The 27,711-nt window shown below is 40.6% G+C and overlaps 2 protein-coding genes across 18 annotated transcripts in view; both read right to left on the bottom strand.

The window, feature by feature from the left end:
• Positions 1–27,711, bottom strand: part of LOC101955320 (transmembrane protein 45A) — a 135,758-nt gene that overhangs the window by 57,410 nt on the left and 50,637 nt on the right. For 4 of the 17 annotated variants that reach the window (XM_078044390.1, XM_078044387.1, XM_078044383.1 and 1 more), the window contains one exon: positions 21,162–21,278. The exons of the other annotated variants lie outside the window; for them this stretch is intronic. The gene's annotated coding sequence lies outside the window, so the exon portion shown is untranslated. The remainder of the gene's footprint in view (positions 1–21,161; positions 21,279–27,711) is intronic. 17 annotated transcript variants of the gene reach the window in all.
• On the bottom strand, positions 1,522–16,497 carry LOC120884495 (uncharacterized). Its single transcript, XM_040270474.2, has 2 exons — positions 14,721–16,497; positions 1,522–5,078 (listed from the first exon to the last, which is right to left on the bottom strand). Exons 1-2 carry the CDS (start codon positions 15,295–15,297, stop codon positions 4,894–4,896), a joined length of 762 nt encoding a protein of 253 aa, XP_040126408.2. The 5' UTR covers positions 15,298–16,497; the 3' UTR covers positions 1,522–4,893.

Here is a 27,711-nt window from a genome sequence, read left to right on the forward strand (position 1 = left end):
GTCTTTTTGGTCTTCGCATCCTGTAATTTTTCCAAAAATGACAAGAAAAACACCTATCATGAATGCTCCAAATATATTCACTGATGGGTCAAATAATGGTACAGCAGCAGTAGTTACCCCTTATCAAACATTTACATTTTTAGTACCCAAAGAATCAGCTCAAAAGGTAGAGCTTAATGCAGTATTACAAGCTTTTTTGATGTTTAAAGATTCTGTATTTAATTTATTTTCTGATAGTCAGTATATAGTTAATGCTATAGTATCCCTTGAAGATGCTGGTAGGATTTCCCCTTCCTCTACTGTTTATCTTTGTTTTCCACTATACAAAGTCTAATCTGGGACAGAAAAGATCCATTCTTTATAGGACATATCAGAGCACATACAAAATTGCCTGGAGCCCTTAGTTTGGGCAATGATTTAGCAGATAAAACTACACATGACATACATATTTTTCTTCACTAGAAGAAGCTACAAATTTTCATAAAAGGTTCCATGTCAATGCTAATACTTTACAAAAGAACTTTAAAATAACTAAGGAACAATCTAGACAATAATAAAACAATGTCAAAATTGTGTGACCTTTTTACCACAAGTTAATCTTGGAGTCAATCCTAGAGGACTGATACCTAACCAAATTTGGCAGATGGACATCACACACTTGCCAGAATTTGGAAAATTAAAATATTTGCATGTTACAGTTGATACTTCTTCCGGATTTTTGATGGGCTCCCTTCATGCCAGAGAAAAAACTAAAGATATTATAGCTCATTGCTTACAAAATTTTGCCACTGTGGGCATTTCAAAACAGTTAAATCAGATAATGCCCCTGGCTATACCTCTATGTCTTTTAAACAATTTTGCTCATCATTTGGCATTACTCACATAACAGGAATTCTATACAATCCACAGGGACAAGGCATAGTTGAAAGAGCTCATCAAACTATTAAAATGTACTTATTAAAGCAAAAAGAGGGAATTGGAAAGGGGTATCTATCCCCCAAAGATAAACTTAAAATAACCCTTTTTACTCTAAACTTTTTAAATTTGATTCATCAGGGCTTAGTGCTGGGGAAAGGCATATGTATCAAAAAAAATGTACATAAGCCTAAGGTACTTTGGAAGGATATTCTAACAGGACAATGGAAAGGTTCTGACCCAGTGATTGTCTGGATTCGGGGTTCTGTTTGTGTGTTTCCACAGGGAGAACAGCAGCAGATTTGGATTCCAGAGACACTAACCAAAGCGATTTCTACAGACCAAAAAGAAGATGATTTGACTCAAATCCATAACAGCTGATATCCAGAACTCCAGCTTGGCTATTCTTACATCTGCAACAGTGATTCTCCCACACCTGGAGGCTAATGAATAATGAACACCATTAAGGCCTATTTCAAATGTAAAAGACCTTGGGGCTTGTTTGTGGGATTACCTTGAGACCCATATGCAAGTTACAGGAAGAAGGATGGGATAGCAAAAAAAAAAAAAAAAAAAAAAAAAGTCAAACCCAGGTGGTAACCAGGATGTTTTTTTCAATATCTATTTTATTATTGCCTTTTCCTACATCATAAAGTTCTATTTTATTTTTTGAGCTCATACAGACCTAGGTTAATGTTTACTGATCAGTTCTATTTTTTGACTGTGGAGTTTTAAACACTGTAATGGAGATTTCATCTGTAAAAAGCTACAAGGCCTTTATTATGTTATGTGTTGTATGTATTGTATCATGTGTGCACACTAGTGTTTTGTGTTGTATGTATGTGCGTATGTCCATATATCATATATGATGAGTGCTCATGAAAAAATGGATCCAATATTTTTTTATTCACGTCATTTAAATGGTTTAATTTAAATTAGGTAAATAGCTGTTGAGGATTGTTTTTAAAGGTGTTTAACAGATCTGTTTGTTTACTTTCACTTTTCCTTTTCATTATATTTAATAATTCTGTTCAGGATGATGTAAATTGTTCAGAAAATTGTTTTCTTAGTGCCTGCTGGAATGTTACATAATTTCTTTTTAGCCATCATTGCCAGAATTCCTATCTTCATCCCAGTGCCACTGAAGACAAAGATAAAACCAAACTATAGCTTCTTCGATAGCTATCACAGTAAACTGTATAAACTGATGCATCAATGAATAATAACTCAACAAGTGATGCTCAATCAAGGAGTCGATTTACTTTGGGAGGAAATGGACATATTGATGGATTCCTCTGCTTTTAACTGCTTGCAGAACTTGCCTAGACTATGTATCACTTGTATGCATTGTGAACTATCTGTTGGTGCACCAAATTGTGGTAGTGCTGGGGCATCTTTGCTGATGGTGTCATCGATGGTATAATTTTTCCAAAAAGAGCCATCATTTGGCTTGGTGTTGTGGCATTTTACATCCTCCTCCCTTCTGCTTGTGATGGTTTAAAATTAGGGGCCAACAGAGGTGAGGCAAAGAACCTCACCTCCCCACTGGCACCAAGGCCAAATTTTGGGGCCAACAGAGGTGAGGCAAAGAACCTCACCCTCCCATTGGTGCAAAGGCCAAATTTGGGGGCCAACAGAGGTGAGGCCACTGGTACAAAGGCCTATCCACAATTATGGCTATATGCTGGACCGGTAGTCAATGATGGGTAAGATCCAATTGCAATGGTACCAACCTAAGTCAGGAGGCTGACACCTTAAGGTCAGCTCATCCGATGATGGGTAAGGACCATATGTAGTATTGGACAACCTAAGACAGGCATGGTCCCTAAGCCACATGCTGTTGTTTAATTAAACATAAGGGGGGGGAGATGTTGAGAGCCACAGCCGAGTCAGAATGATGCCTGGCATATTGCCAGAGGGAATGGTTGAAAGGTGATGCCAGTGAACCATTGAGATGATGATTTGAGTTAAGCTATATATAATTGCTGTGATGCTGGATTGATTGAGTTGTATATGGAAATCCGGGAATGTGCCTCGGGCGCCTGATACTTTGGTGTTCTCATGCAGTGCAGTTCTCGTGGGGGGTTGGGGAAGATTAGGTGCGCGGAGCACACTGGAAGGTGTGTGGAGCACAGTGGAAGGTATGTATTCCCGTGTAGTGTGTGTGCAGTGCCAGTGAGAGTTGGGGAATAAAGAGTTGCTGTTTGAACCTACAAGGCTTTGTGGCAGCTCGGTTATTTGTGCCCAGCCAGACTGCGGCAGGAAATGCATTGAGATATTGGCACAGGCAACAACTTCCTGCATAGAACTCCAATAGCTCAGGAAACGAAAGCAAGAACTGACAAATGGAATCACGTCACATTAAAAATCTTCTTCACAGAAAAGGAAACAATCAACAGAGTGGAGAAACAACCTATATAATGAGAGAAAATCTTTGTCAGCTATTCATTTAACAGAGGATTAATATACAGAATATAAAAGGAACACAATAATCTTGATAAAAATACAAATAATTCAATTTAAAAATGGATCAATTATCTGAATACACCTTTCTCAAAAGAAGAAATACAAATAATAGGTACATAAAAAGGCTGAATATCATTGCAAATCAATACTACAATGAAAAGCTTTTACACTCCAATCAGAATGGCTATCAGCACCCCCTCCCCAAAAGCTGACAAGAATGTCAAGTAAAAGGAACTCTTCCTTGTATGCTGTTAGTGGAAATGTAAATTAGTATAGCCACTGTAATAAACAATATGAAGATTCCTCAAAAAATGGAAACTAGAATTACCATATGATATAGCTATTCTACTCCTGGGTATATATATACCCAGAGGAAATACAGTCTGCACACGAAAATGATACCTGTGGCCATGTTTATTGTGGCACTATTTGCAATAGCAATATTCTATTGTATATATATGCCCATCAACAGGTGACTGGATGAAGAAAATATGGCATATATACACAATAGAAATATTCTCAGCTGCAAAGAAGAATGAAATAAGCCAGAGACAAAAATAGAAGTATTGCATGTTCTCCCTCCTATGTGGAAACTAAAAAAAGATGACCTGAAAGTAGCAAAGGGATTACTAGGGACTTGGAACAGTGCCAAGAGGGAAGGGTGGAGGAGAGGAGGGAAAGAGTAGGAGGAAGAATAGATTGATGATTGATATATGAATGTATAAAAACATTACAGTGAATCCCCTTAACTTACACAATTAATATGTTTATAATAATAATAGCAATAACAACAACAACAATAATAATTAAAAAATAAATTCAGATTTCCCGACTATATAACTTAGGATAAGTTACTTAACCTTCTGGGCTTCAGTATACCTTATTTACAAAATGGGAAAAAACTAGTATCCATTACCCTATAAGGTGTCTGTGAGACAAAATGAGAAGAACCCAGAGAATAGGCTGACAGCTAATAAAGTCACTCAGTCATTTGTTGTTCATGCATTATCCTGCCAAGGAAGAACTTGGTAACAAGCTGGGCTCCAGCACATGCCCAGTCGGCTATTTCCTGTAGAATTTTTGCGTATCAGGCTAGTCATGGTGATCTGAGTTCATCTGTACTCAGTTATCAGGGGTTAAGGGAAGTCCTCATCCCCACCAACCCAGGAAGCTAGAAGGGAGTCACCTACTGGGTGCCACAGAGGCCTCTGGAGTGATTGGAGCTGAAGCCTCTGGAGCAGCAGTGACTGAAGCAGTGGTTGCCATGGCAACTAAAACAGGATGGTGTTTGCTGTGGCAGCAGATGTAATCACAGAGAAAGCAGAGTGTCCTGACAAGATTTTTTTTTGGGGGGGGGGTATTCTAGAGCATCTGTAGCTAAAGTGGTAATTGCCATGACAATTTATGAAGCTTCATCTCCTGGAGTGGTGGCTGGTGGCTGGAGTGGGCTTCTTGTGCAGGAATACTGAAGAGGAAGCCTCTAGCCAGAGTAGATGATGTGATAGTTGCCAATCACGACAGCCCTTCCAGTGCAGGGACAGCAACAGTGTACTGGATCACTTCTACACCTTGTTCCATGGCCCAGCATAGCCTCCTGGGGCAGTGGCTGTGGCTGATTGTCAGCCAAGGGAAGTGGCTGGGTACGATGGTGCCTGGTCCCACAGCTCCAGGCAGCTTCAGCCATCTGAAATAGCAACCTATGTACAAACACATACACAAAGCACATTTTTTTTAAAGGCAGAAAAACACATTTTGAGGAGGGTTGCTCCTTTCTAGTGTGTTTCATTCTCCTTGCTTACTTCCTCCAAAAGTTTCAAGTTTCTGTTCTAAATATCCTCCCAGTTGTTATCTGTCTCTAAGTATTTTCCTATCCTCCCAAAATTTCTAGAATGAATGATCTAAAATCATTAGCCACATGTCTTTTCTATCTTCTCATCACTCAATTTCATTAAATCTGGTTTTCATTACAATTTCATCTAAATACCACCTACCAAATTTAGTTGGAAGTCTCTGAAGGTTTTAACACCTTAATACTAATTTTCATACTGAAAAGTCTCCTCCTTACCTTTTAAACTGTGTCAATTTCTCAGTGCCCATGTTACTTTGATCACCTTTCATGCCTATTGGCTGTATATCCACTCTCTGCCCCCTTAAAAATAGATAATTTCTTAAGGTTTATCTCTAACATATTTTAATTCCTAAATTTTCCTTAGTGATCTAAACTCTGGATATCCTGTCATGTGGATAAATCATCTGTAACCTTTCTTAAATTTTAGACATTTTTTGTAACAATATGCTGGCAACTTGTACTTTAAGTGTTCATCCCAATAGAACTCATAGGTTTTTATGTCCCACATACTCAAAACTAACTTCACTCATTTCTTTAAACAGAACTATCACTCTCATTTACTCTTAATCCTAAAACCTTCATATTATTTTTAATTACTTCAATTCTTTCCTTCATCTCAAACCCACAAGTAAATAACTGCAAAGTCCTACAGATTTCCCAGCTGTAAAACTTCTTGCATTCATCCCTTCTTTTCATTTCTACAAACCCACATGCTATTTGAGGACCTTAATACCTCTAGCTTTCTTCTAAATTGGCTTACTTACCTTAATTTAAGCTATTTTTATCTCTTACAATTTCCCTACACATGCCTATAATCTCTAACTCAGAGGCTCTTGCCTGGTTGGGCTTTAAAAAGCATCAGGGACATTTCTGAAATGAAAAGGCTGGGACTTCTCCCAGAGATTCCAAACTAGCTGACTGGGGAAGTGGGGTCTAGGTACAAGCCTCTGTTCATTGTTGTTGGTGACACAACATACGGTGTAATTTAGGCTGATAAACACAGTTAAACTAGAACTGAGTTTTCTCAGACATACACCAAGGTTTCTTACATCATATTTCCTCAGCTCTTTTTGTCTGCTATATATGGGTCCACTGTGGACTACTATTAAGCCATTATGCTCCAGCAAATGTGTTCAATCTCTGCACTCTCCAGTTCTCACCCTTCTTCCTTCTAGCAATTTCCCACCTGTAATATCAAGTAATTACTTATAAGGTTTACTTTATTTTGGTGACTAAATCATGACTATAAATAAGTAACTTCTCTGAACCTGGATTTCTTTTTCTTTTTCTTTTCTTTTTTTTTTTTTTTGGCCATAAAATATAAAGAGTAGGTTACATAGCCTCTTGATTCATGGTTATTTTATCAAAATTAATTCTCAGACTACTGGTGAATGATGCTTCAATTATACTTTGCCTAGTTTAAAACAGTTCTAAACTGAGCACCATGGTGTATGCCTGTAATCCCAGCAACTTCGAAGGTTGAGGCAGGAGGATTGTAAATTCAAGACCAGCCTCAGCAACTTAGCAAGGCCATAAACAACTTAGCAAGACCCTGTCTCAAAAAAGGGCTGAGGATGTAGCTCAGTTGTAAAGTGCTCCTGGGTTCAATCCCCATTACCAAAAAACAAACAAACAATAAAAAACCGGTCTAAGTTCTTTGATAGTTTTTGAAACTAGAATTATTACCACATCTAGTGTATTACAACTCAACTGTGAAGGTATCCACATTCGCCAAAAGATAAGATCAGTATCTTTCTGCCTTATTATGCATGTATGGCTTCTATTTGATTTTTCCTCCACCTTCATCATAGCACATTTGTTTTGGTTATACTTCCCAGCCAGGTGTTCAATACTGAGAAAATGGCCCCTATTTTAGCCCCAAATCAACCTTTTTCCTTTCTATTCCAGTCAGGGCTCCTCCAGGGTTACTTTTTAGGGTCTTGAAAAGAGCCTGTGATTTCTTCAATCTCTAGGGTCCCCATAATCCCACTGCTCAGGAGGTTGAGTGACTCACCAGAGCCATTTTGTCTCCTAAGCATTGACTGACTTTAGAGGTGAAGGCCAACATATTTGCTGTCTTCTTAGTCTTTGTGTTCTCCCTGGCTTTGGCCTCCAAGTCTCTGTTGCTGAACACCAGGAAGACCAGTTCCACCAGTCTGAAGTCATTGTCAACTCAGTCCTATCTGTCCTATAGGTGATGGTTAGCATCTAATCCTTTGCAGTAACACCAGTTTCTAATTTTTACCAAAGATGTTCAAAGAAAACCAAATTTGTCTGTAAAATTAGTCTAGCTTTATCAAAAATCTGCATCTAAGAGTACTTGTTAGAATCCTTTCCAGGAAAAGAAAGATGGTGGTGGAGAGTAATCACATGAAAAGCAAAAGGAGATCAGTAGAATAAAGGAATGGAGCAGGGGGTAGGAGTGGAAGAGGGAGGGGGAAACACTGGGGAAGGATACTGGCCAAATTGTATTTTTATATTGGTGCATGTACTAATATATAACATTCTACCATTGTGTACTGCTATAATGCACCAATAAAAACAGGAAAAAAAAACTAAAAAAAAATAATTATTTTCAGGAATCTGATTACAAATGGAAAAAAAACAGGACTGTGGGTAACAAAAGACTTAGAAGAGACATAACTGAAATTATGATGGTAGTTTAGCAATTGACAAAACAATTTAGTTGTTTCAGTGTTTTAGGATAACAATTATCACTGAGAGCATCAAACCAGACCACCAGACTTTCAGTGGGTTAAATTTTTTGATTTTAGAATACCCTGTAGATGTTTTCTTAGTTATAGCCATCACACATATAAATTACACATATAAATTAATCACCCATATAAACTTCCTTTCATAAGACTTATTCTTCACAAACCTTCTGCAACTTGCTTAGACCCTCTAAATAACATTCTATTAATGGAGGCAAAAGTTATGTTAATTCTGAAAAGCCAGGTAATTTTCTAAAACTTTCATCAAAACAGAAAGTGGAGGATGGATAAAGATTTCAGGCTTTGCAAAGGAACATTATAATGTTCTCACAGAAAGAAACTGATATATCAATACATTCCAACTTCAGAGTTAAAAAAGGCCTACAACAAAATACCAGTCAATTTTTTGTTCCCAGGAAATTCTACAATAGCATACCCCAAAAACTACTTCAAAGAGCAAACCAAAAAAATTAAATATTAAGGGAAAAGAAGTGAATGACTGTGCAGTTTGTGCCAGCAAGCGATATTTTTTGTCTCCTTAATTAAGAGAGGGCTGGTGAGAATATAGCATAAAGACAGGACAGAGATGACAGGAGGAGAAATTTGATAACCAGCACATAGTCAAAACTTACCCAGCTTGGTCTGTTTACTCAACACTTTATTTTAACCACTTTGCCAGTTTAAAATCAAATAGCGGCTGGGCTTTTGATGTTGCTGTTTCTGTTCCTTTGATCCCAGAGCCCCATGAGAATTAAACTATGTGGATGGGATCTGGCCTGGTCTGGGGAGAGAAAGTTCTAATCTCAGGGCCCTGGTTGCTTCTTGAGGGGAATGAATAAATAATAAGTGGCTCCAGGAGGGGACGTCTGCACAGCCTCTCAACACAGCTGAGCAGATGCGCTTCTTCTGGTTTGCCCGCGGGGCATCAGCCTGGCTGATGCTACTGGCAAAGCCTCTGCTCATTGGTGGCCCGGGCTCCTCATTTGCCGCCTATTAGCTGAGCGGCTTGTCACTCCCATGGCCTTGGGCCGCCCCAGCCCGCCAACTCGCTGAATCCCAGTGTCTGTCACCTTAGAGTCTGTCACTTTAGAGTCTGTCTGCCACGACTGGGTAGTTTCTATGAAACTGGCTGCGATGTTATCATAATTCACAAGTCCCCCCCAAATTCAGGTGCCTGTTCAATAAGTAAAGCAGAACTTTGTAACTGGAATCCCAGCACTTAATCCCTCTGACGGCGAATCCACAAAACCATTGAGAGGGGCTTTTCAAATTAATCTGTGTCCTGTGCTCACCTTTTTAAAAGTGTAATCTCACAATGGTGCACCTTTTATCATATAAGCCACTCAACAATGAATTGACAGTTCAGGTATTTAATCAATCATTCACACTTATTACTATCAATAGACATCTGATATTTATTATTGACTACTGGAATGGCCTTCTCAATTATTTGCTAAAAGAAGAAGAAGAAGAGGAGGAGAAGGAGGAGGGGGAGGGGGAGGAGGAAGAGGAGGAGGAGGAGAAGGAGGAGGGGGAGGGGGGAGGAGGAAGAGGAGGAGGAGGAGGAAAAAAAGAAAAAAGAAGAAAGAAAAGATTTATTCTGCTTGCAGGAAGATGGAGTAGACATAAATTACCCCATTTCTCCTATTATGTACAACTAAAAATCCTGGACTTATATAAGAAGCAATGTAAGAAGAATCTGAAAGGTTGCCAGAAGAAAGTAGACCAATTAGAAATCTCAGAACTCAAGGACTGACATTATGGTGAGTTTCTGGGTTTGTTTTTGTTTCATAATCCAGACTTAAAGCTGAAGATACCAGCAACTTCAGCTATAGATTATTGTTTGAATACAGTACTATAATTCTACAAAATGTTAACAAAAGGAAGCATGATATCTCTTTATATTATTTCTACCAACTACTTGTGCTTTTTCTAAAATTACCTAAAAATAAAAATTTTTATTTAAAAATATGGTTCTAACCCTGTCTCCCTCACCTTCTTTCTCTCAGTCCACACAACTTAGTAAAGCAATTTTATCATTGAATGGAGCCCCCCTAGGGAGAGATCATCTCCTGCTGCTTCCTATATAATGTTCTGGATGAAGGAGGTGAAAGATTATCCAGAAGTATTTTCAAAATTCATGACTCTGTCCTGAGCATTCTTAGGCATGAGGTGTCACTCATTCCCTTAATGACAACACTGGCCAGCTGGGATGGCACACTTTTCAGGTGACAGCATGACCTGGTACATTGACATGGTCATAGATCACAGTGAGCACTTGAATGAACACTTGACAGAGTACTCTGCTCACCGATTCCACACACAGTAGCCTATGCTGACCCAACTGGGGGACACAAGGGATCTCTGTGTATTAAGATGTGCTGTCCCTCTTGCACCTGACCTTCTGGACAAAAGGGATTAGTGTGAAGAGGAGATGACTGGAATAAAGGTAAAGTTATGAAAACACTGGTTTTTTTTAAGTACTTTTCAGTTGTCAATGGACCTTTATTTTATTTATTTATGTGTGGTGCTAAGAATTGAACCCGGTGCCTCACACATTCTAGGCAAGAGCTCTACCACTAAGCTACCACCCCAGCTCCAACACACTGGTTTTCTAGAAGTGAAAGGAGAGCAGTAACTTGGCATCTGAAGAGAGAAAATCTTAGACCCTGAAGTGAGGCACATTAATGATACTTTGTTCTTCATAATCACCTGGAAATTTCCTCTGCAAGGAAAATGCCTCCACACCATTTTCCTAAATTGTTTCAAACATCTTAACTGTAACTGACTATAGTTCTGTCAGACAGCTCCAACCATGATTTGATAGCCATCCCCCTTAACCTTTCCAAGAAGTCTACTGGAAACAGCATGGGGCGGCCCTGCTCCTGTACTTCCAACAGAAGATTCCTGCTGTCACCTGTGATGACTTCTTCACTCCGTTTTTTTCAGTCACCTCTTGGAGTAAGACTGTCATTCAGCTAGTGGCATGGACAAACAGAACATGTTGGGCTGGATACACCACAGGAAGTCTTTCCAAAAATAAGAACTAGCCTCAATTACTCAAACTTAACTGGAAACCAACTAGCTAGCCAGAAGGCCACATTGAAAATACTGTCTTTTGCACCCATATCCCCCAAAGATGTAGGTTCCTTTGAGGGCCCCAACAATTATTGCCGCAGTCTGGCTGGGCACAATTCAGGAGCCACTTGTCAAAAGAAACTAACTTTATTTTTAGAACTACAAACGCCAAACAAAACAGCTCCTCAGGAAAAAACCCTCAGAGCCCAACTGCCACCACCAGCTTCCACAAGCCTCTCACCCACACCAACCTCTCCACCTCCCACAATCCTCCTGTTCTTGAGTCCGATTGGCTGGGTCGTGTGGGCGGAGCCAAAGAAGTCCCCCAATGAGCAGCTCCGTGGAGGAGCCAATCAGCTAGATGTTGCTGGGGCCTCTGTGAGCCAATCATCAGCTGGCAGTCTGAAGGGCAGGGAAACAGTCCAATGAACATCACCGGAGAGGAGCCAATCAGCTAGATGTTGCTGGGGCCGCTGTGAGCCAATCATCAGCTGGCAGCTGGAAGTTTGCTGGCAGCTGGAAGTTTGCTGGGGCCCCTTTGGCTGTAGCTCTCAACAAATTATCAACAACCCTGGTCTTTCTAGGGGTACCCTGTGCAATCCCAAGGCCGCACCAGTTAAGTAGAAGCAAGCATTAACGTACTTCTCGCCCAGAAACATGGTGAGTTATCTCCTAGGAGTGGTCATGAGAGATATGTAACTGTTCAAACAAACACAACGAGCAGATCATGTATGACTCAGACCATGGTGGAGATCTGTTTTAAAAAGGAGACTATCTTTGGTTACTTGGAGAAGCTTCCCAGAGACATAAGTGACTCATTACTTATATACACCCTGCCAAAAGTTTTTCCTACAGTGCCACTCATCCAATTAGAAAAGATGTTGCAAGATTTACCCCTACTTTAATAAAGTCATAAATGATACCTCCTTGGTCCTCAGAAGCATTCAGGTCAGACTTAGTTCACTGGCCATAATTGTTATGGATGAAGAACTTTCTCTTTTCAGATCAAGGAAGAGTCTGTACAATCACTAATAAATACATTCTGCCAAATCTAGATTAACATCATGTGCAAAGTGGAAAGGTGAATATAGAAACCCAAAGAGAAAGTCACTTGACTTTATAAGGTAGATCCTAATGGTTTGGGGCATTTGTGCAACTACTTTGAGCCAGGAGCCTGGACAGGGAGGCAGATGGTTTTGAGGCCAGTAGTGCAGGATTCCTGTTGCTTGAAGTCCTGTTGATGGTAGCCTCAATCAGATTGGTTGATGGAATATTATACTCAACAATAAAATTTGCCCCAAGTAAAGATGGTATGAAGAAAAAGGATGAAAGTTATTAGGAAGCAATTCTCCAGGGATGACTCAGTTTCTGCCTGTCTTATTAACAGAAGCACTGATGGCCTTTGTTTCATACTATCTTCTCATAATTGTTTGTAGAGCAAACATCCTTGGAAAATAGAAACAATGTCTATTTCCTGAGTAGAGGGACTTTTGTCTAATAATAAAGACAATGCCTCCTTCTAGAACAGAGGTTGAAAAGTTTTCTGGTAACCATTATGAAATATTGGGATTTTCTTAAACTTAACAGCCCACTTATATGTTAACGCATCATCTGGCCCTCACTATGACATCCTATAGGATTCAACATTTCCTGATTATCAGGAAATGCTGATATTATGGCTACTACTATTACTGTGAATGATAAATTTTCCTTCATCTCTAACCCAAGAGTCTTGTGCCCTTTTTTATATTTATTTTTTAGTTTTAGGTGGACACAATATCTTTATTTTATTTTTAAATCTTAGGACACTCACCCTGGTCTGTTAGCCATTCCCACATAGCCTTTCTTTCACAACCTAGATTTTTGTTTTCAAGTACCCAGGCCAGCTTCTTTGTATAATGTATAACATTAGACAAACCCAGTTGAGGTTTGTCTAATGTTTCCTTGTCATTTATACAAATGTTGTGTGCTTTCTTCAGTACATTATATCAGAAGACATACAACATAATTGGGAAAGTCAGCTTTTATCCCTCAGTAAGATATCTGCCAGGTTTTCTACAATGAGGTAAACTACACCAATATGTATAATCAATATATTTCTTAAGTAATTAATAAGTATTTTGTGAGAGAATACTTTTAAAATATGTCTATACTTGTTAATTAATATTCTATTAAAGATAAGCTTTTCCTTCACCACCATTCATTTGCTTATTTATTTATTTAATCTGTATTGATTCCTGCATTCCTATTTTATAATTGGTAGCATTGTGAAATTATATATGTTGACTCTCAAATCGTCCCAGACTTGGCAAGTAGGATCCCTTCAATATGGCTCATGTGTCCTTTTGATGTGTACCCATCATTCTTTGTTGCACTGTCTTACTTGCTGGCACAGGACGGTATTCCAGGTTCAACTGGCATTTCCCTTCCCCAGCCATAGTGTCAGACATTTCTACAAGTATCCCTGGTTCCTTTTGGTGGAAACTAATATTTAGAAACCAAGATCTGGGAGCTAGGTAAGCTCATTGCTATTGAGATGTCACCGCTTCTAGTCCCTTTCAGTAGAGAAAAAGAGAGCATATTTCATCAATGTTAATTTATTGATTTTGATAGATACACTATGGTTATGTCAGAAAAGTATCATAATTTTTTTCACTGTACAGTGAAATCTTGTGTATCAGGCATCCTGTCTGCAGCTTATTCTCAAATCAATTTTTAAAAATCAATGCTAATTTCACATAAAATAACCTTTAACCCTGATGGGGACCATCAGGGTTAAAGGTTATTTTAGCCCAGAGCTTGTTGAGTAGGTCCCTGCCCATTAATGGGGCTGGGCATTCTGAGATTACTAGAAAAGAGTGGTGGACTTTTCCCCTTCCTAGGTCCATTGTCCTCTTTGTTGTCCAAGCCCAATATTTACTGCCATTAGCCCCTTGAACTAAGGATCTTTTATTAGATAGAGGGCCCAGTGGGGCCTTGAGGGCTGAATATACTGCTCCTGTATCTACTTCAAAGTTCACTGGGGTCCCCTCCACTTCAAAAGTTACCCTGAGCTCAGGGAGGGGATCCGAGCCCCAACTTTCCTAGTCATCTTCTAGAGTCAGCATGGCAGGCCAGCGCGTCTGCTTCTTTTTGGGGGCACTCTTTAGCCCAGTGTCCCTTTCCTTTACAGTAGGCACATTGATCTGAGGCCAGGGGCAGCCTTTGGCGTGGGCCCAGGTATCCCTTCCTGTCTCCCTGCCTTCCAACTTCTGGCCTATCTGTGGCTGTGACCAGGACCTTAGCCAATGCTTTAGTCTGCCTTTTACTCCTTTCATCTTCCTTTTGTTCCCTTTCCTTCTCCCTCCTCTGTTCCCTCTCTTCCTCAGTTTCTCTCTTATAATATACTTTCTCAGCCTCTCTGACCAAATCTCTTAAGGTCATATTTTGTAGTCCATCTAAACGTTGTAACTTTTTCTTAATATCTAGGGCAGCCTGCCCAATAAAAGCCATTGCAACAGATGCCTTTTGATCCTCTGCCTGAGGATCAAAGGGAGTATATCTCCTATATGCTTCCATAATTCTCTCCAGAAACATGGAGGGAGATTCATTGGGTCCCTGAATAATCTCTCTTACCTTGGCCAAATTAGTTGGCTGCCTAGCGGCCGCTCAGAAACCCACTACAAAAGCCTGGCGATAGGTGGACAGATGCTCCCTACCTTCAAAGGTGTTAGGGTCCCAGTTGGGTTGGTTTAAGGGGAAGCCAGCTTTAATGATGTTAGGAAGTTGGGTTGGTCTCCCATCTGGTCCAAGAATTTTCTTTCTGGCTTCCAAGAGAATTCTCTCTTGTTCCTCTGTTGTGAAGAGAGTCCCCAAAAGCTGTTGGCAGTCATCCCAGGTGGGCTGGTGTGAGAACATCAGTGACTCGACTAAACCTGTAAGTCGGGTGGGGTCCTCAGAAAAAGGGGGATTGTTATTTTTCCAGTTGTAAAGGTCTGAGGAGAAGAAAGGCCGGTATTGGTAAGCCTGCATCTCTTCCCCGTGCCCATCATCTATTGTGGGCCCATAGGGACGAATGGGAAGCATCACCGGGGCTTCCAAGTTCTCCATTATCCGCCGCCTGCGGGTTCCTTTAGCCGGTCCAGGTTCCTCTGGTGGGGGAGGGGCTGCTGCTTCTGCTACTGTTGCCGCTGCTTCCCCTGGAGGGCTTGGGTCTGACCCAATTACCTCTAGCGGCGGGATGACCGAGTCAGCAGCAGGAGAGTCAGCTAAAATGGATTGGGGGTTTGGGAGCATGGGTAGAGGATAAGGAGGTGGGGGGGGAGTCCAGTAAAGTTAAATCCTGTGACTCAGGGAGAACGGAGGGACGAAGGGGAGGAGAGGAAGGTTTAAGTGATAGGATCGTAGGGGAAGAGATTGGAACAGGAGTGGGAACAAGGAAAGGCTTGACCCACATAGGAGGAAACTCGCAGAGGTCCTGCCAGGTTAAAACATATGGCTGTTGATCTAGATGGCCACGCGGCCCTGGCTGAAAGACAGAATCTCTGACTTTGCGGATTAAAGGGAGGTGGAAGGACCCTTCCGGGGGCCATTCAACTCCGAGGGTGGGCCATTCTGAGGTGCAGAGTGTCCGCCAGGTCCTGCGTTCCACTGAAAAAGAAAGATTCTGGGCCCTTTTGCGGACATCCGTCCAATGATCAAGGGTCAGGGACAGAGGTGTGGAATGGCTTTGTCCCATACTGGGAGTTACTTGAACAAGGACAGAGACAAGACAATACAAACGAAACACAACGAGACGCAATCCCAGACACACAGTAAAATGTTTAACACAAGTTCCGAAGCAAAAATTAAAGACACACAGTCGACTTAACCAGAGGAAAAAAGCCAGACGGGTTGGCAGCAAAATACACTGACAAGGGTTTGTCTGTCCCTCTACCTGATGGGGGGCACTTCCGTCTCCCCGAATCCTCCTGGGTGTCCCCTGGGGGGTGGCCTGTGGCTCCTGGACACGTCTGTCCACCACCGCCAGGGGGAGCTTACGTTCTCCGCTGGCAGCCACACACTGCTAACCCTCAAACCAGAGCTCTGAGAGCTTACGCTCTCTACTGAGCCAGAAACCAGACTTGAGTGCTCGCAAAGGAAGAACAAGAAGGAGGAGAAGGAGGAGAGAGAGAGAGAGAGAGAGAGAGAGAGAGAGAGAGAGAGAGAGAGAGAGAGAGAGAGAGAGAGAGGCGCCTTACTTACTCCCTAAAGCTGTCCATTGGGTCCCCCTGTCCGGCGATGCTCAGTTTCCCGGCCAACGCACCAAAAAATGTAAGGATCCAGAGAATCGTTGGAGAAAGAGACCACAAGAGACCAGCTTCATGCAATGGGCAGGAGGGAGTTTATTGAAGAGGATCCTAATTCAGCACGCTGAGGCTCAAGGCTCACTCAGGAAGGGAGAGCGGCCCAGAGCCCAGAGCAGAGGTCAAGCAGAGCTTAAGTACACTTTTTGGGGAGGGCGGGGGGGGGGGCTTTGCATACATCAGAACAAATCATCATGAGGCGCGGGAAAATTGAACAACAACTCTGAGACATGATTAGCACATTCATTGGCGGGAACAGGCTGGGCGGGGGTGATTGGTCACTCCTAAGCAGGGTACACATTCAAACTGATTGGTTCGGGCCCTGTGACAAACTGCACAGGGCCCTGGGCTAAATGGCCAGTAGGGCGTTGTTTTAACTATCTCAGGAATTTCAGGTTCTGGGTATAACAGAGGAACTTAATAATACCTAATCTTTTACATTTTAATTCAAGCTTTCCAGCTTAGAAACTTTACCCTTTCACTATAACCACTTTGGACCTGACATTCACCAAGTTCTTCCGTACTTGAGAGTGGCACAATCTTTTTTGCAGTGAGTTATCTCTGAGTTATTTCTGTGATGTGTGGAGTGCAATGAGGTAGGAAACAACAAATGACAAAAAAGAGAGCTGAGAGGCAATAGTTGTGACAGACAATAATATTAACACATGTGGCACTGGTTTTTGTTTTTGTTTTTGTTTTTGCGGGGGTGCCAGGGATTGAACTCAGGGCCACTCTACCACTGAGCCTCATTCCCAGCCTTCATTTTATTTTTATTTAGAGACAGGGTCTCACTGAGTTGCTTAGCACCCGATTTTTGCTGAGGTTGGCTTTGAATTCACTATCCTCATGCCTCAGCCTCCCAAGCCACTGGGATTACAGGCGTGGACCACCATGCCAGGCTTCATGTGACACTTGTGACAATCGCCAGAATACTTTGAAATTTCAAGCTTGAATCATTTCACAATTGTTAAAGCATTACCTTGGAGTCCCTCATCTTCCCTTAATACCTTTTCCACCCTGGTCCATACTGCTCTCATTTAAGGTTATATAGAAAGATGAATAAATTGCATCTACCAGAACTTCCCTTGGGGGATAAAATATTATATAAATTATATGCATTCCTCAAGTTGTACATTATCTCTCTAAACTTCTTCATCCTATAAATCTGCTACTTTATATCCTCTGACTTACTTCTCTCCATTGATTCCCAGATCTCCCCACCCCTGGTAACCAATATCTCTGATATTTCACTTCTCTCCCCACTTCACTACCACCACCCCAGATGTCCCACATAAATGAGATCCTTTCTTGGACTTATTTCACTTTGCATAGTGTCCTTCAGTTTCATCCACATTGTGGCAAATGGAAAGATCTTTTTGAGCCTGAACAATATTCCATTGTACATATTTGCTACAGTTTCTTGATTTGTTTATGTCAATGGACACTTAAGATTGTAACATACTTTGGTGATTGTGAATTATGCTGCAAGGAACATGGGAACCTACATATCTTTACAAGGTGCTGCTTTCATTTCCTTTGGCTGTGTGTCCAGAATAGGAATGTTATGACATAAGATAGTTCTATTTTTAATTTCTTTAGGAACATTCATCTGTTTTCCCTAATGCCTACAGCAATCTATATTCTCATCAGCAATGTACTAGGGTTCCCTCCTCTCCACGCCCCTTTTTATGGTGTTTGTTTGTTTTGGTACTGGGGATTGAACCTGGAGGTGGTTTACCACTGAGTCACATCCCCATCATCAGCTTCTTATAGCTCCCATGGCATTTTAGAATAATAGTCAACTACACCACAGATGATCTGGCCTTGGCTCTTTCCAACCTCATTTCCCACTATACAACTGTTGTTCACTCCTTTCCTGCCGCAGTCTTGTCTGGCCCAGAATCACGAGCCACCACACACCTTGTAGATTCAAACAGCAATTCTTTATTTCCGAACTCACACCGGCCTTTACAAACACGTTCTGGGGAAATCCCAGATCTGCCGCCAATTCACGTCCCAAAAACTTTCTCAATTCCACGAGAACTCAACGGGAACTCAGGCAGCAGGAAAGCCCTATTCCCAGCAGCAATAAACTTAAACCTGGAACTTCCCTAAAACCAGATTTTCTTAAACCGGGAACGCCTTAAACTTGTCTTAAACCGGGAATGCCCTAAACCCAAGGAGTGGGATACTTCCTCAAACCTGCAGGATACACCTTAAACCTGGATCCACCCTTATCCTTGAGCAGGGTCACCTTTTTCAAACACACTTGCAAGGTCACAGCAAATTTCCAAGGCAAGTCCATTTAACATGGGGTACACTGGCAAGGAAATTTCGATGCATAATTCCTACATGGCAATGGCCCTCAGCACTTTCCTACATGATCTTGCTATTTGTAAATGGAAGCCATATAGCTCTCATCACAGTGCCTTTACACTGCTGCACCTCTGCCTGGGACTCTCTCCCCTCCTTTCATTCATACTTCAGTTCAAAAGTCCTCTCGTCAAATAGGCTTCTTTTTAAACCCCATACAGAAGACCATTCCCATCATCTCTATTCTAAATGGTTTTTATTCTTTATGAAATTATGCAGTAAATTTCTTTACTTGTATGCTTCTTGAAGATGGGTTGCTTACTATATTGTTCATTGTTGTATTCATAGCATGTTGCCAGTAGTATAAAAAAAATCTATCTTTGTTGAGAATGAATAAAGAAATCCTGGCAATTAGTAAATCAAGGAAGAGACTCAGAAATCATATGCCAAGGCAGATTCTATTCCATCTAGGTGTGACTGACCCTGGGATCCAAGCCACCCAAGAGTTACTGGGTTCAGCACAAGCTGGGGGAAATAGAGGGGTTTGCAATTCACCATTAGTTCTTTCCTTACATTTTCATACCTGAAGATGGGTAATATCATGTGACCACAGTTATGAAGCTATGAAGAATTCAGTCAAAACAGATCACATAATCCAAGGTTAGGTTAGGGTCTTAAAAAGTCCAAACACAGGGCCAGGCAAGGTGACGCAGGCCTGTAATCCCAGCAGCTCAGGAGGCTGAGGCAGGAAGATTGCAAGTTCAAAGCCAGCCTCAGCAACTTAGCAAGGCACTTAGCAACTCAGCAAGACCCTCTCTCTAAATAAAATATATAAAAGGGCTGGGGATGTGGCTCAGTGGTTGAGCACCCCTGGGTTCAATCCTCAGTACCAAAAAAGAAAAAAAGTCCAAACACAGAAAATCAGAATTACTATCCCCTCCCTTTTTCAGTTTAAAATTTCCCACTATACCAAATATCACTCATTGACACACTATTTTAAGCTCTCTTTGTCCTTGTGTGCCTCATAGAGATAACCAGCTTGTCAGTTTCCTTCATGGGTACTTTTAAATGCATTGAAAAATCATAAAAATTACCAAACATTTCATTTGCTTAATATAACCTCTGAAGGTTTTGATAGGAAATGCTATAGTTCTCTTGTTTTTATGTGAAAGTAATGATAGTGATTTTTGCCATTGACCAAACTCAGATTGGTCCTGCATTACCTATAAAAATGTCAGCTCAAGATTGCCCCCTAGAGTACATTAACCAGAGTGCTGTGACAGTAATGCTGAACTATAAAGTTCACTATTTCTGCATTGGGCTTTTCTGGGGAAATGTCACTTTCTATATTATATGCTTCTGCATTATTTTAAAATTTGTGTCAAATCTCTCTCTCTCTCTCTCTCTCTCTCTCTCTCTCTCGCTCTCGCTCTCACTCTCTCGCTCTCTCTTTCACAGTACTGGGTATTGAACCCAGAGTCTCGTACATGTAAGGCAAGTGCTGTGTTATTGCGAGACAAGGTCTTAGATTCTGTTTTAGTTAACTTTTTCACCTCTGTGAACAAAAGGCCTGACAATAACAATTTTAGAGAAGGAATTTTATTTGGCACTCATGATTTTAGAGGTCTCAGATCATAATAACTGACTTGGTGGCTCTGGGCCTGAAGTGAGGCAGAACACCATGGCAGAAAGATGTGGAGGAAGAAAGCAAGTCAGGACATAGCCATCAAAGACCAGAGAGCTTTGCTCACCAGGGACAAAATATATACAAAAAATGCACACCCCCAATCACCTACTTCCTCGTCACACCCTAAAAACCTACAATTACCACCCAGCTAATCTTCATTAGTGCATTAATGCACTGATTAGGTTTAGGCTCTCATAACCCAATCATTTCACAACTGAACTTTCCTGCATTAAATCACATATGAGTTTTTGGAGAACACCTCCTATCTAAAACATAATGTTTGCCTATGTTCTCCTCATATTTGCAATCCTGTTTCAGCCTCCCAAGTAACTGGAATTACAGGCATGTGCCATGGTACCCAGCTAAGTACATCTTTTAAAACAAACAAACAAACAAAAAATACCATTTTGAAGTGGGAAATGATAACTGGAAATACAATTTTTCATTCAGAGAGTAAAATATGACAGCATCTTGCCTAAAATAGGCAGAATTAATTCAAGTTTTAGAGCTTGGTTTGTTTATAGTCACACCCTCAAACTATGTATCGATCCACTATTAATATAATTAGCACCTTTTGGGTTTGGTAAGTGCAAAATGATTAAGATTTGGTCCCTGCCACTAAGATTTCACAGCCTAGATGGGAAGACAGACATTTTAGGAAATCATTACACTATATGATAAAACCTACATGACGCACATTGTAATCCAGGAGAGAACTTAAACATACAAGAACATTTTTATTCAGATAAGAAAAGATGAAGGGAAGAAAGAAAGGCAAGAGGAGGAAAGTTTCAGGTAAAATAAACTTTACTTACAATGCTCTAACTAGGGCTAGGATTGTGGCTCAGCAGTAGAGCGCTCATCTAGCATGGGCAGGACCCGGTTCCATCCTCAGCACCACATAAAAATAAAGGCATTGTGTTTGTGTCCATCTACACCAAAAAATAAATATTAAAAAGTGCTCTAACTAGTGTTACACCAATTCACTCAAAATAACATCTTGGATTAATACCAATTAATTCCAATACCTTTTAGGCTGAACAAAACTTTTAAAAATTCAAGTAATTCAAGTAATACAAAAAGAAGCTTGAGAGTTACCCAGGGTATAAATCAGTGCTGCCTAGTAGAAATATAATATGAAGTACATACACCATTCTTAATCTTATACTAGCCACCTATATTTAAAAGACTAAAGTAATTTTAAAAATATGTTTGAGTTAACCAAATATACCTAAAATATCATTGTTTCTTTTGCCAGAAACAAGGTGGACTAGAAAGTGTCTAAAATTGCATAATAGCTATGAGAATGGAAGGAACTGGGTAGATCCAAGTGATAAAGACAAAATAGGCAGAAGTTGATGATTTATTGGTTAGAGAATGAGAGAGTACAAGTGGCTTCAAACTCAAGCAGGTGTTTGCTTAAGCAACTGGTAAATGAAGCTACCACCCATTGAAATAGGAAAAACAGGAGGAGGGGCAAACTGAAGGAAGACATAGCAAGGATTAATAGCTCACTTTTAAAAGATGAGTTCAAGATGCCATGAAACCTACAACTAATTACATATCCAAGGGAGATTTGAACCCATGTGTCTGCAACACAGGATAGATTTGGGAGCCATGGGAAAGTCTGAGATTGCCCAGAGTAAGACAAGGAGAATAAGACAAGTGCAGAGACAGAGACGAACATTTAAGATATAAGGATCCAACACTAAAGACTGGCCAGGAGTGATCAGAGAGGCACAAGGAAACCCAAAAAAATATAAGCCTCAATAGCCGAAGAAAGAGTTTCCAGGGGGACAAAGTGGCATCCTATGTCAGATGTGTCCAGAAAGTCAAGCAAAGTAAATAGAGATATTCTCTTTTTTTATTGGTTGTTCAAAACATTACAAAGCTCTTGACATATCATATTTCATACATTTGATTCAAGTGGGTTATGAACTCCCATTTTTACCCCGTATACAGATTACAGAATCACATTGGTTACACATCCACATTTTTACATACTGCCATACTAGTGTCTGTTGTATTGAGATATTCTCATTTCATTTGACAGTAAAGGAGGTCATGAGTGACTTTGAAGGAAACAGTTTCTACAGTGGGAGGCTAGAAGTCACATTGCACAGACTTAAAATTGAGGGGGTAATGTAGATAACTCTTCAAGAAATTTTCTATTAAAGGAATGTAGCTAAGGTGGTACCTATTCAATTTCAAGGATGGTATCTATTGATACCTTGAGGAAAGACTTTTATGATGCAAGAGACTTGACCCATTTAAGGGCTGTTGGAAAAGAACCATTAAAATTCTAAAATAAACTAATTTATTGATCTTAAAAGATGCTAATCAAATGTTATTAAATGAAAAGAGTAAAAAAAGTGTTTAATATAGAGGTAGATACACGTAAACACATAGATGACATTCTGGAAATGCATATACCATGGTATTTATTATGTTTATCTCTGAATAACTAGACTAACAAAATTTACATTTTATTCTTTTTCTTAAAGTTTTTGCTGCAGTCTGGCTGGTCACAATTCAGAAACCACTTGTCAAAAGAAACAAACTTTATTTTTAGAACCACACACCGCATCACACAGCTCCTCAGGAAAAACCCTCAGAGCCCAACTGCCACCACCGGCTTCTCATAAGCCTCTCAACCTCCCCCACTCCTCCTGCTCTTGAGGCCGATTGGCTGGGTCACGTGAGCGGAGCCAAAAAAAGTCCCCCAATGAGCAGCTCCGTGGTCTGAAAGGGTGGGGAAACAGCCCAATGAGCATCACCACAGAGAAGCCAATCAGCTAGAAGTTGCTGGGGCCACTGTGAGCCAATCATCAGCTGGCAGCTAGAAGTTTGCTGGCAGCTGGAAGTTTGCTGGGGCCCCTTCGGCTGTGGCTCTCAACAGGGTTTTTTTTATTCAAGAGGTATTGTTTTGTGATACAAAAAAAAATCATTTTCAGGAAGTCCTCTCACCTCTACATACTATGGTCTTGAACATGTGTTGAAAAATGACTTCATTCCAGTTTGATGAGACATAATTATAAAATTCCTGAGCATGATTGTTTTCATGTACTTCCATCAAGAGTCTACAAAAAGGAAAAGGCCACAGTATCCAGGCTGAAGTAGGAGGTGGCTACTGACTCAGTTGTCCACTAGACCAAACTAGGCTTCTAACTTTCCCAATGGGTGGGCCACCTCTCTAGGCCTTTATAAGGATCAAGTAGAAGAACAAACTGTCCCCATATTTCAGACTTGATTGGAAAGACTGGAAAGTACCCTGCAAGGCAGGAAAACAACTCTCCTACCCATGATTTCTGCACAGAGAGGGCAGGCAATTGATGGTGGCAATGGGCAAGCAAAAGTCACCATATCATAGCCTGCACTCATTTTTCATTATGTATATGAAAAAGAATAATACTGTGTTTAAAAAGTCACATGGAAATATCAGTTCAAAATGAATGCAGGTACAGGTTTTGTCAAAATAAAAATGATGCCAGTCAAGATGATTGATGTTTTACTTTTCTTGCACTGTTTATTCTCTTATGTTTTTTCTATTGTCTATGTAAAAGTTGGTATCTTTCAGTAGCAATCAGTTACAATACTAGTTTTGAGTAGTATTGAAGATTTTCTTCTTCACAAAATGGAGAACCTAGTTACCCATGGGCATTTGAAGATCCAAGACAGAGGTGAAGAGTAAATGGAAAAAGTATTAGAGTTTCAATCCCCATTCTTCTAGAGAAAAAGTAGTGATAGAATATGATCTCATATGATAGAATAAGAGATCAGCATAAAGCTGACCTCAAGTGATCAGTCTTCACCATGTATTCAAAATGGTAACCTACCTCACTTTGATTTCCTCACTAACATCCCACCATTCACATGAACATCATGCACTTACAGACTCATGGCCTGTTTATAATGAGAAAAGGAGGTTTTGCCTCAAGTGAGGAGCAAGAGCTCCAGCAACACAGTGAGTGGCTCTGGCCCTAACTTTGCCACATTCCCAGCAAGCTATAGAAATTTTCTAGATTGCAGTTTCCTCAAGCAGAAGAATAGGTCTGTGATGGTTAACATTCGGTGTCTACCTGACTAGATGAAGTGATACCCAGATAGCTGATAAAGCATCACTTCTGGGGGTACCTGTGCATGTGTTTCTGGAAGACATTTGAGTCACTGGACAGAGTGGGGAGGATCTGCCCTTACCTAATGTGAGTAGACACCACCCAATTGGCTGAAGGCCCAGAGAGAACAAAAGGCAAGCTCTCTCTCACTCTCTCTCTCTCTCTCTCTCTCTCTCTCTCTCTCTCTCTCTCTCTCTCTCTCTCGCGCGCGCGCGCGCGCGCACTCTGCGACATCCTCCTTCTCAAGCCCTTTGACATCAGAACTCTAAGTTCTCCAGCTCATGACATAAGGGACTTGCACCAATCCCCTGTGTTCAGGTTCTCATGACTTCAGCCTTGGAACAAAAAGTGAGAAGTTGCACTAGCAGCTTCCCAGGTTCTGAGGCCTTTGGACTTAGCCTGAGGTACACTACTGATTTCCTTGGTTCTCCAACTAGGAGACAGTCCTTCATGACACTTCTCAGCCACTATAGCCATGTGAGCCAATTCCCCAAAGATATCCATCTCATATAGTTCACTCTGTATATCCTTTTGGTCCTGGCTTTCTGGAGAACCCTGACTAACACAAGGTTCTACTTCAGGGTAGAAAGGATTATTTTAGGTAATACATTAAAGCATTAAGGATAATACTTGGCATGGTAATTACCAGTTCTCGTTAAATGATGGCCATTAGACATGCTTACATAATTACTTCTAAAAGGAAGCAAACCTAAAGAGTCACACCAATGACTTTTATTTAAGATGAATTGCAAGGTTGTCATGGAAGAAGAGTTGGTGAAGATGCGTGGGTAGCTCTTTAAAAATCTTCGTTTGCATTTTCAGAAATTATTTTACTCTATTAAAATACCTTTTATTCTTTTATTCCCATGAAAAGGCAAGAAAGCAGATTACACTCAAGCAAAATGCCAGAAGCAGTTGGAGGGTGACACAAGTCATCTTGAGGAGCCTCATTCCAACCGCCCACCTCTGTCACTCAGCATCTGGGATGCCCTTTTGCAGCTGCCATCCTGCCCTCCTGGAATGGTGAACTGGGCTCAAAACAACCAATGGCGCCTGTCATCATGACATAGAAATAAAGAACTATTCCGACCCTTTTTCAACCAAGGGGGCCATAGATGCCTCTCAAACTAGGCTTCTAACTTTCTTTTTTGGCTTAGCTCCTTCCCTCCTCCACCTTCTTGCAGGATCTTATCTCCATCCTCAGACACTCTCTCTCATTTCTCTCCTTTCTGCTCTCAGGTCGCTGGAAGAGAAGGGTCAGGAAAGGGAAAAGATACACCAGTTGCTCCCAACCACCAGACATGAGGAAAGCCCTGACCCTGTAGCCAATGTCCAGTTCTTAGTTTCTAGTAACAAATCAGCATAACCCCAAATCATCATATTGCCAAAGATTTCAGTCATAAAGAGAAGGAATAGAGGGTCCTGGGCATCACTGTTGGTCTGAGAAGAATGCCAACCTGCACATGACCATGACTCTTGTGCTCAGACATACCAAAGCTAAAGAATGTACAGTACAGTGAAATTAATAGTCTCCTGGACCTTTTCAATAAGGAAAATTAGATCACACATGGAATGATTCTAATCTCCCTGTGCTCACATTAATAGTAGAATTTGTACTATTTTTTTTTGTCGGGGGGGGGGGGAGTAGAGTACTAGGGATTAGATCCAGGAGCATTTTACCACTGAGCTATATCCCTAGTCATTTTTCATTTTTGTTTTGAGATAGGGTTTCACTAAGTTTCTGAGAGTTCTGTTAAATTTCCAAGGCTGGCATCAAATTTGCAATCCTCCTGACTTAGCCTCCGGTGTCACTAAGATTATAGGTTTTGTAATCTGGCTTCTACTAAATTTTAATGGGAGGACTGTGTAAAGATTGAAGTGTTGAGCTATGATACTCAAAAAGGGTTTCATTCTCCTACAAGTTGCCCGGGTACAGCAGACATAGAAGGTAGTGGTGAGGGGTCCACATTTACTCAATGATTGAAAATATGTTGTTTTTCTAGAATCAGAAGATACAGCACTAAATGAAGAAACTTTGCCTTCTAGATATTCTACCTAGATGGAGGGGAAAAGACTATCAATAAATAAGTCTAAAAGGAAATAAGAAAATAAATGATGGTGATATGTAAAATTTTATGTTATGATTTGAATGAGGTGTCCCTCAAAAGCTTATGAACAGATGATAAGAGCTATAACCTCATCAGTGAATTAATCCATTTGAAAGACTAATAATTTAAAAGAAACACTGTGATAACTATAGTAGGGTGATAACCAAGTAGGGTGTGGCTGGAAGCAGTAGGACACTGGGGGCACTTTTGTTCCTGGCACCTCTCTTTCTTTCTGCTTCATGGCAGTCTTGAGCTTTCCTCCTCCAGGCCCTTTCCCCATCATGTTTTACCTCACCACTTGAGCCCAGAAGAATATAGCTGGCCATCTACAAATGAAACCTCTAAAACCGTAAGTCCAAAATAAATTTTCATCCTGGAAGTTATTCTTGTCAGATATTTTTGTCACAGCATTATAATACACTATGATAAGATGATATGAAAGGGAACTATGAGGAGGGGGACTTCTTTAGTTTCAATGGTCAAGAAGTGTCTTTCAAAGGAATTACTGGGCAAAAATGACATAGATAAGTGGTAATAACATCTACATATGCTTCTATTTTTAAAAAATAAACAGGTAAGGGAGGCAAGGTAGAATATACCTATAACCCAAGCTACTCCAACAGCTGAGTTAGGAGGATCCCAAATTCAAGGTCAGCTTGAACAACTTCATAAGACCTTGTCTCAGAAAGTTAAAAAGGGCTGCAGATATGGCTCAGTGGTAGAGTGCCCCTGAGCATAATATACAATACTACAAAATAAATAAATAGGTAAAAGTTCAACTCCTCCCTGCTATTTGAACTGTAAACATTGGGGATCTTTGGATGCCTATGTGAACCTATGCAGTGGCAAGTGGCAGTCACATGGCAGGACTCAGCCCTGCAAATTGAACATTGTGGAGGTGTTCTTTTACCACGGTGGTGTCTACTACTCCATGGTATAAACTGTTTCTTATACTTATATTTTTCACTCCATCCTAAACCATTCATTGGCCAAAGATAGTAAACAAAACAAAGAAGCTTAGGTACAAGTTAAGAGAAACTTAAAAATTGTTCTAGCTCGCACATATGCTGCCAGATGACTTTCATAGACCCATCACTTGTATTAATCTGCTCAAAATTCATATTTAATGCTCATGAATGTCT

The sequence above is a fragment of the Ictidomys tridecemlineatus genome, chromosome 3 (genome assembly GCF_052094955.1).
Source record: "Ictidomys tridecemlineatus isolate mIctTri1 chromosome 3, mIctTri1.hap1, whole genome shotgun sequence".
Classification (NCBI taxonomy): Eukaryota; Metazoa; Chordata; class Mammalia; order Rodentia; family Sciuridae; genus Ictidomys; species Ictidomys tridecemlineatus.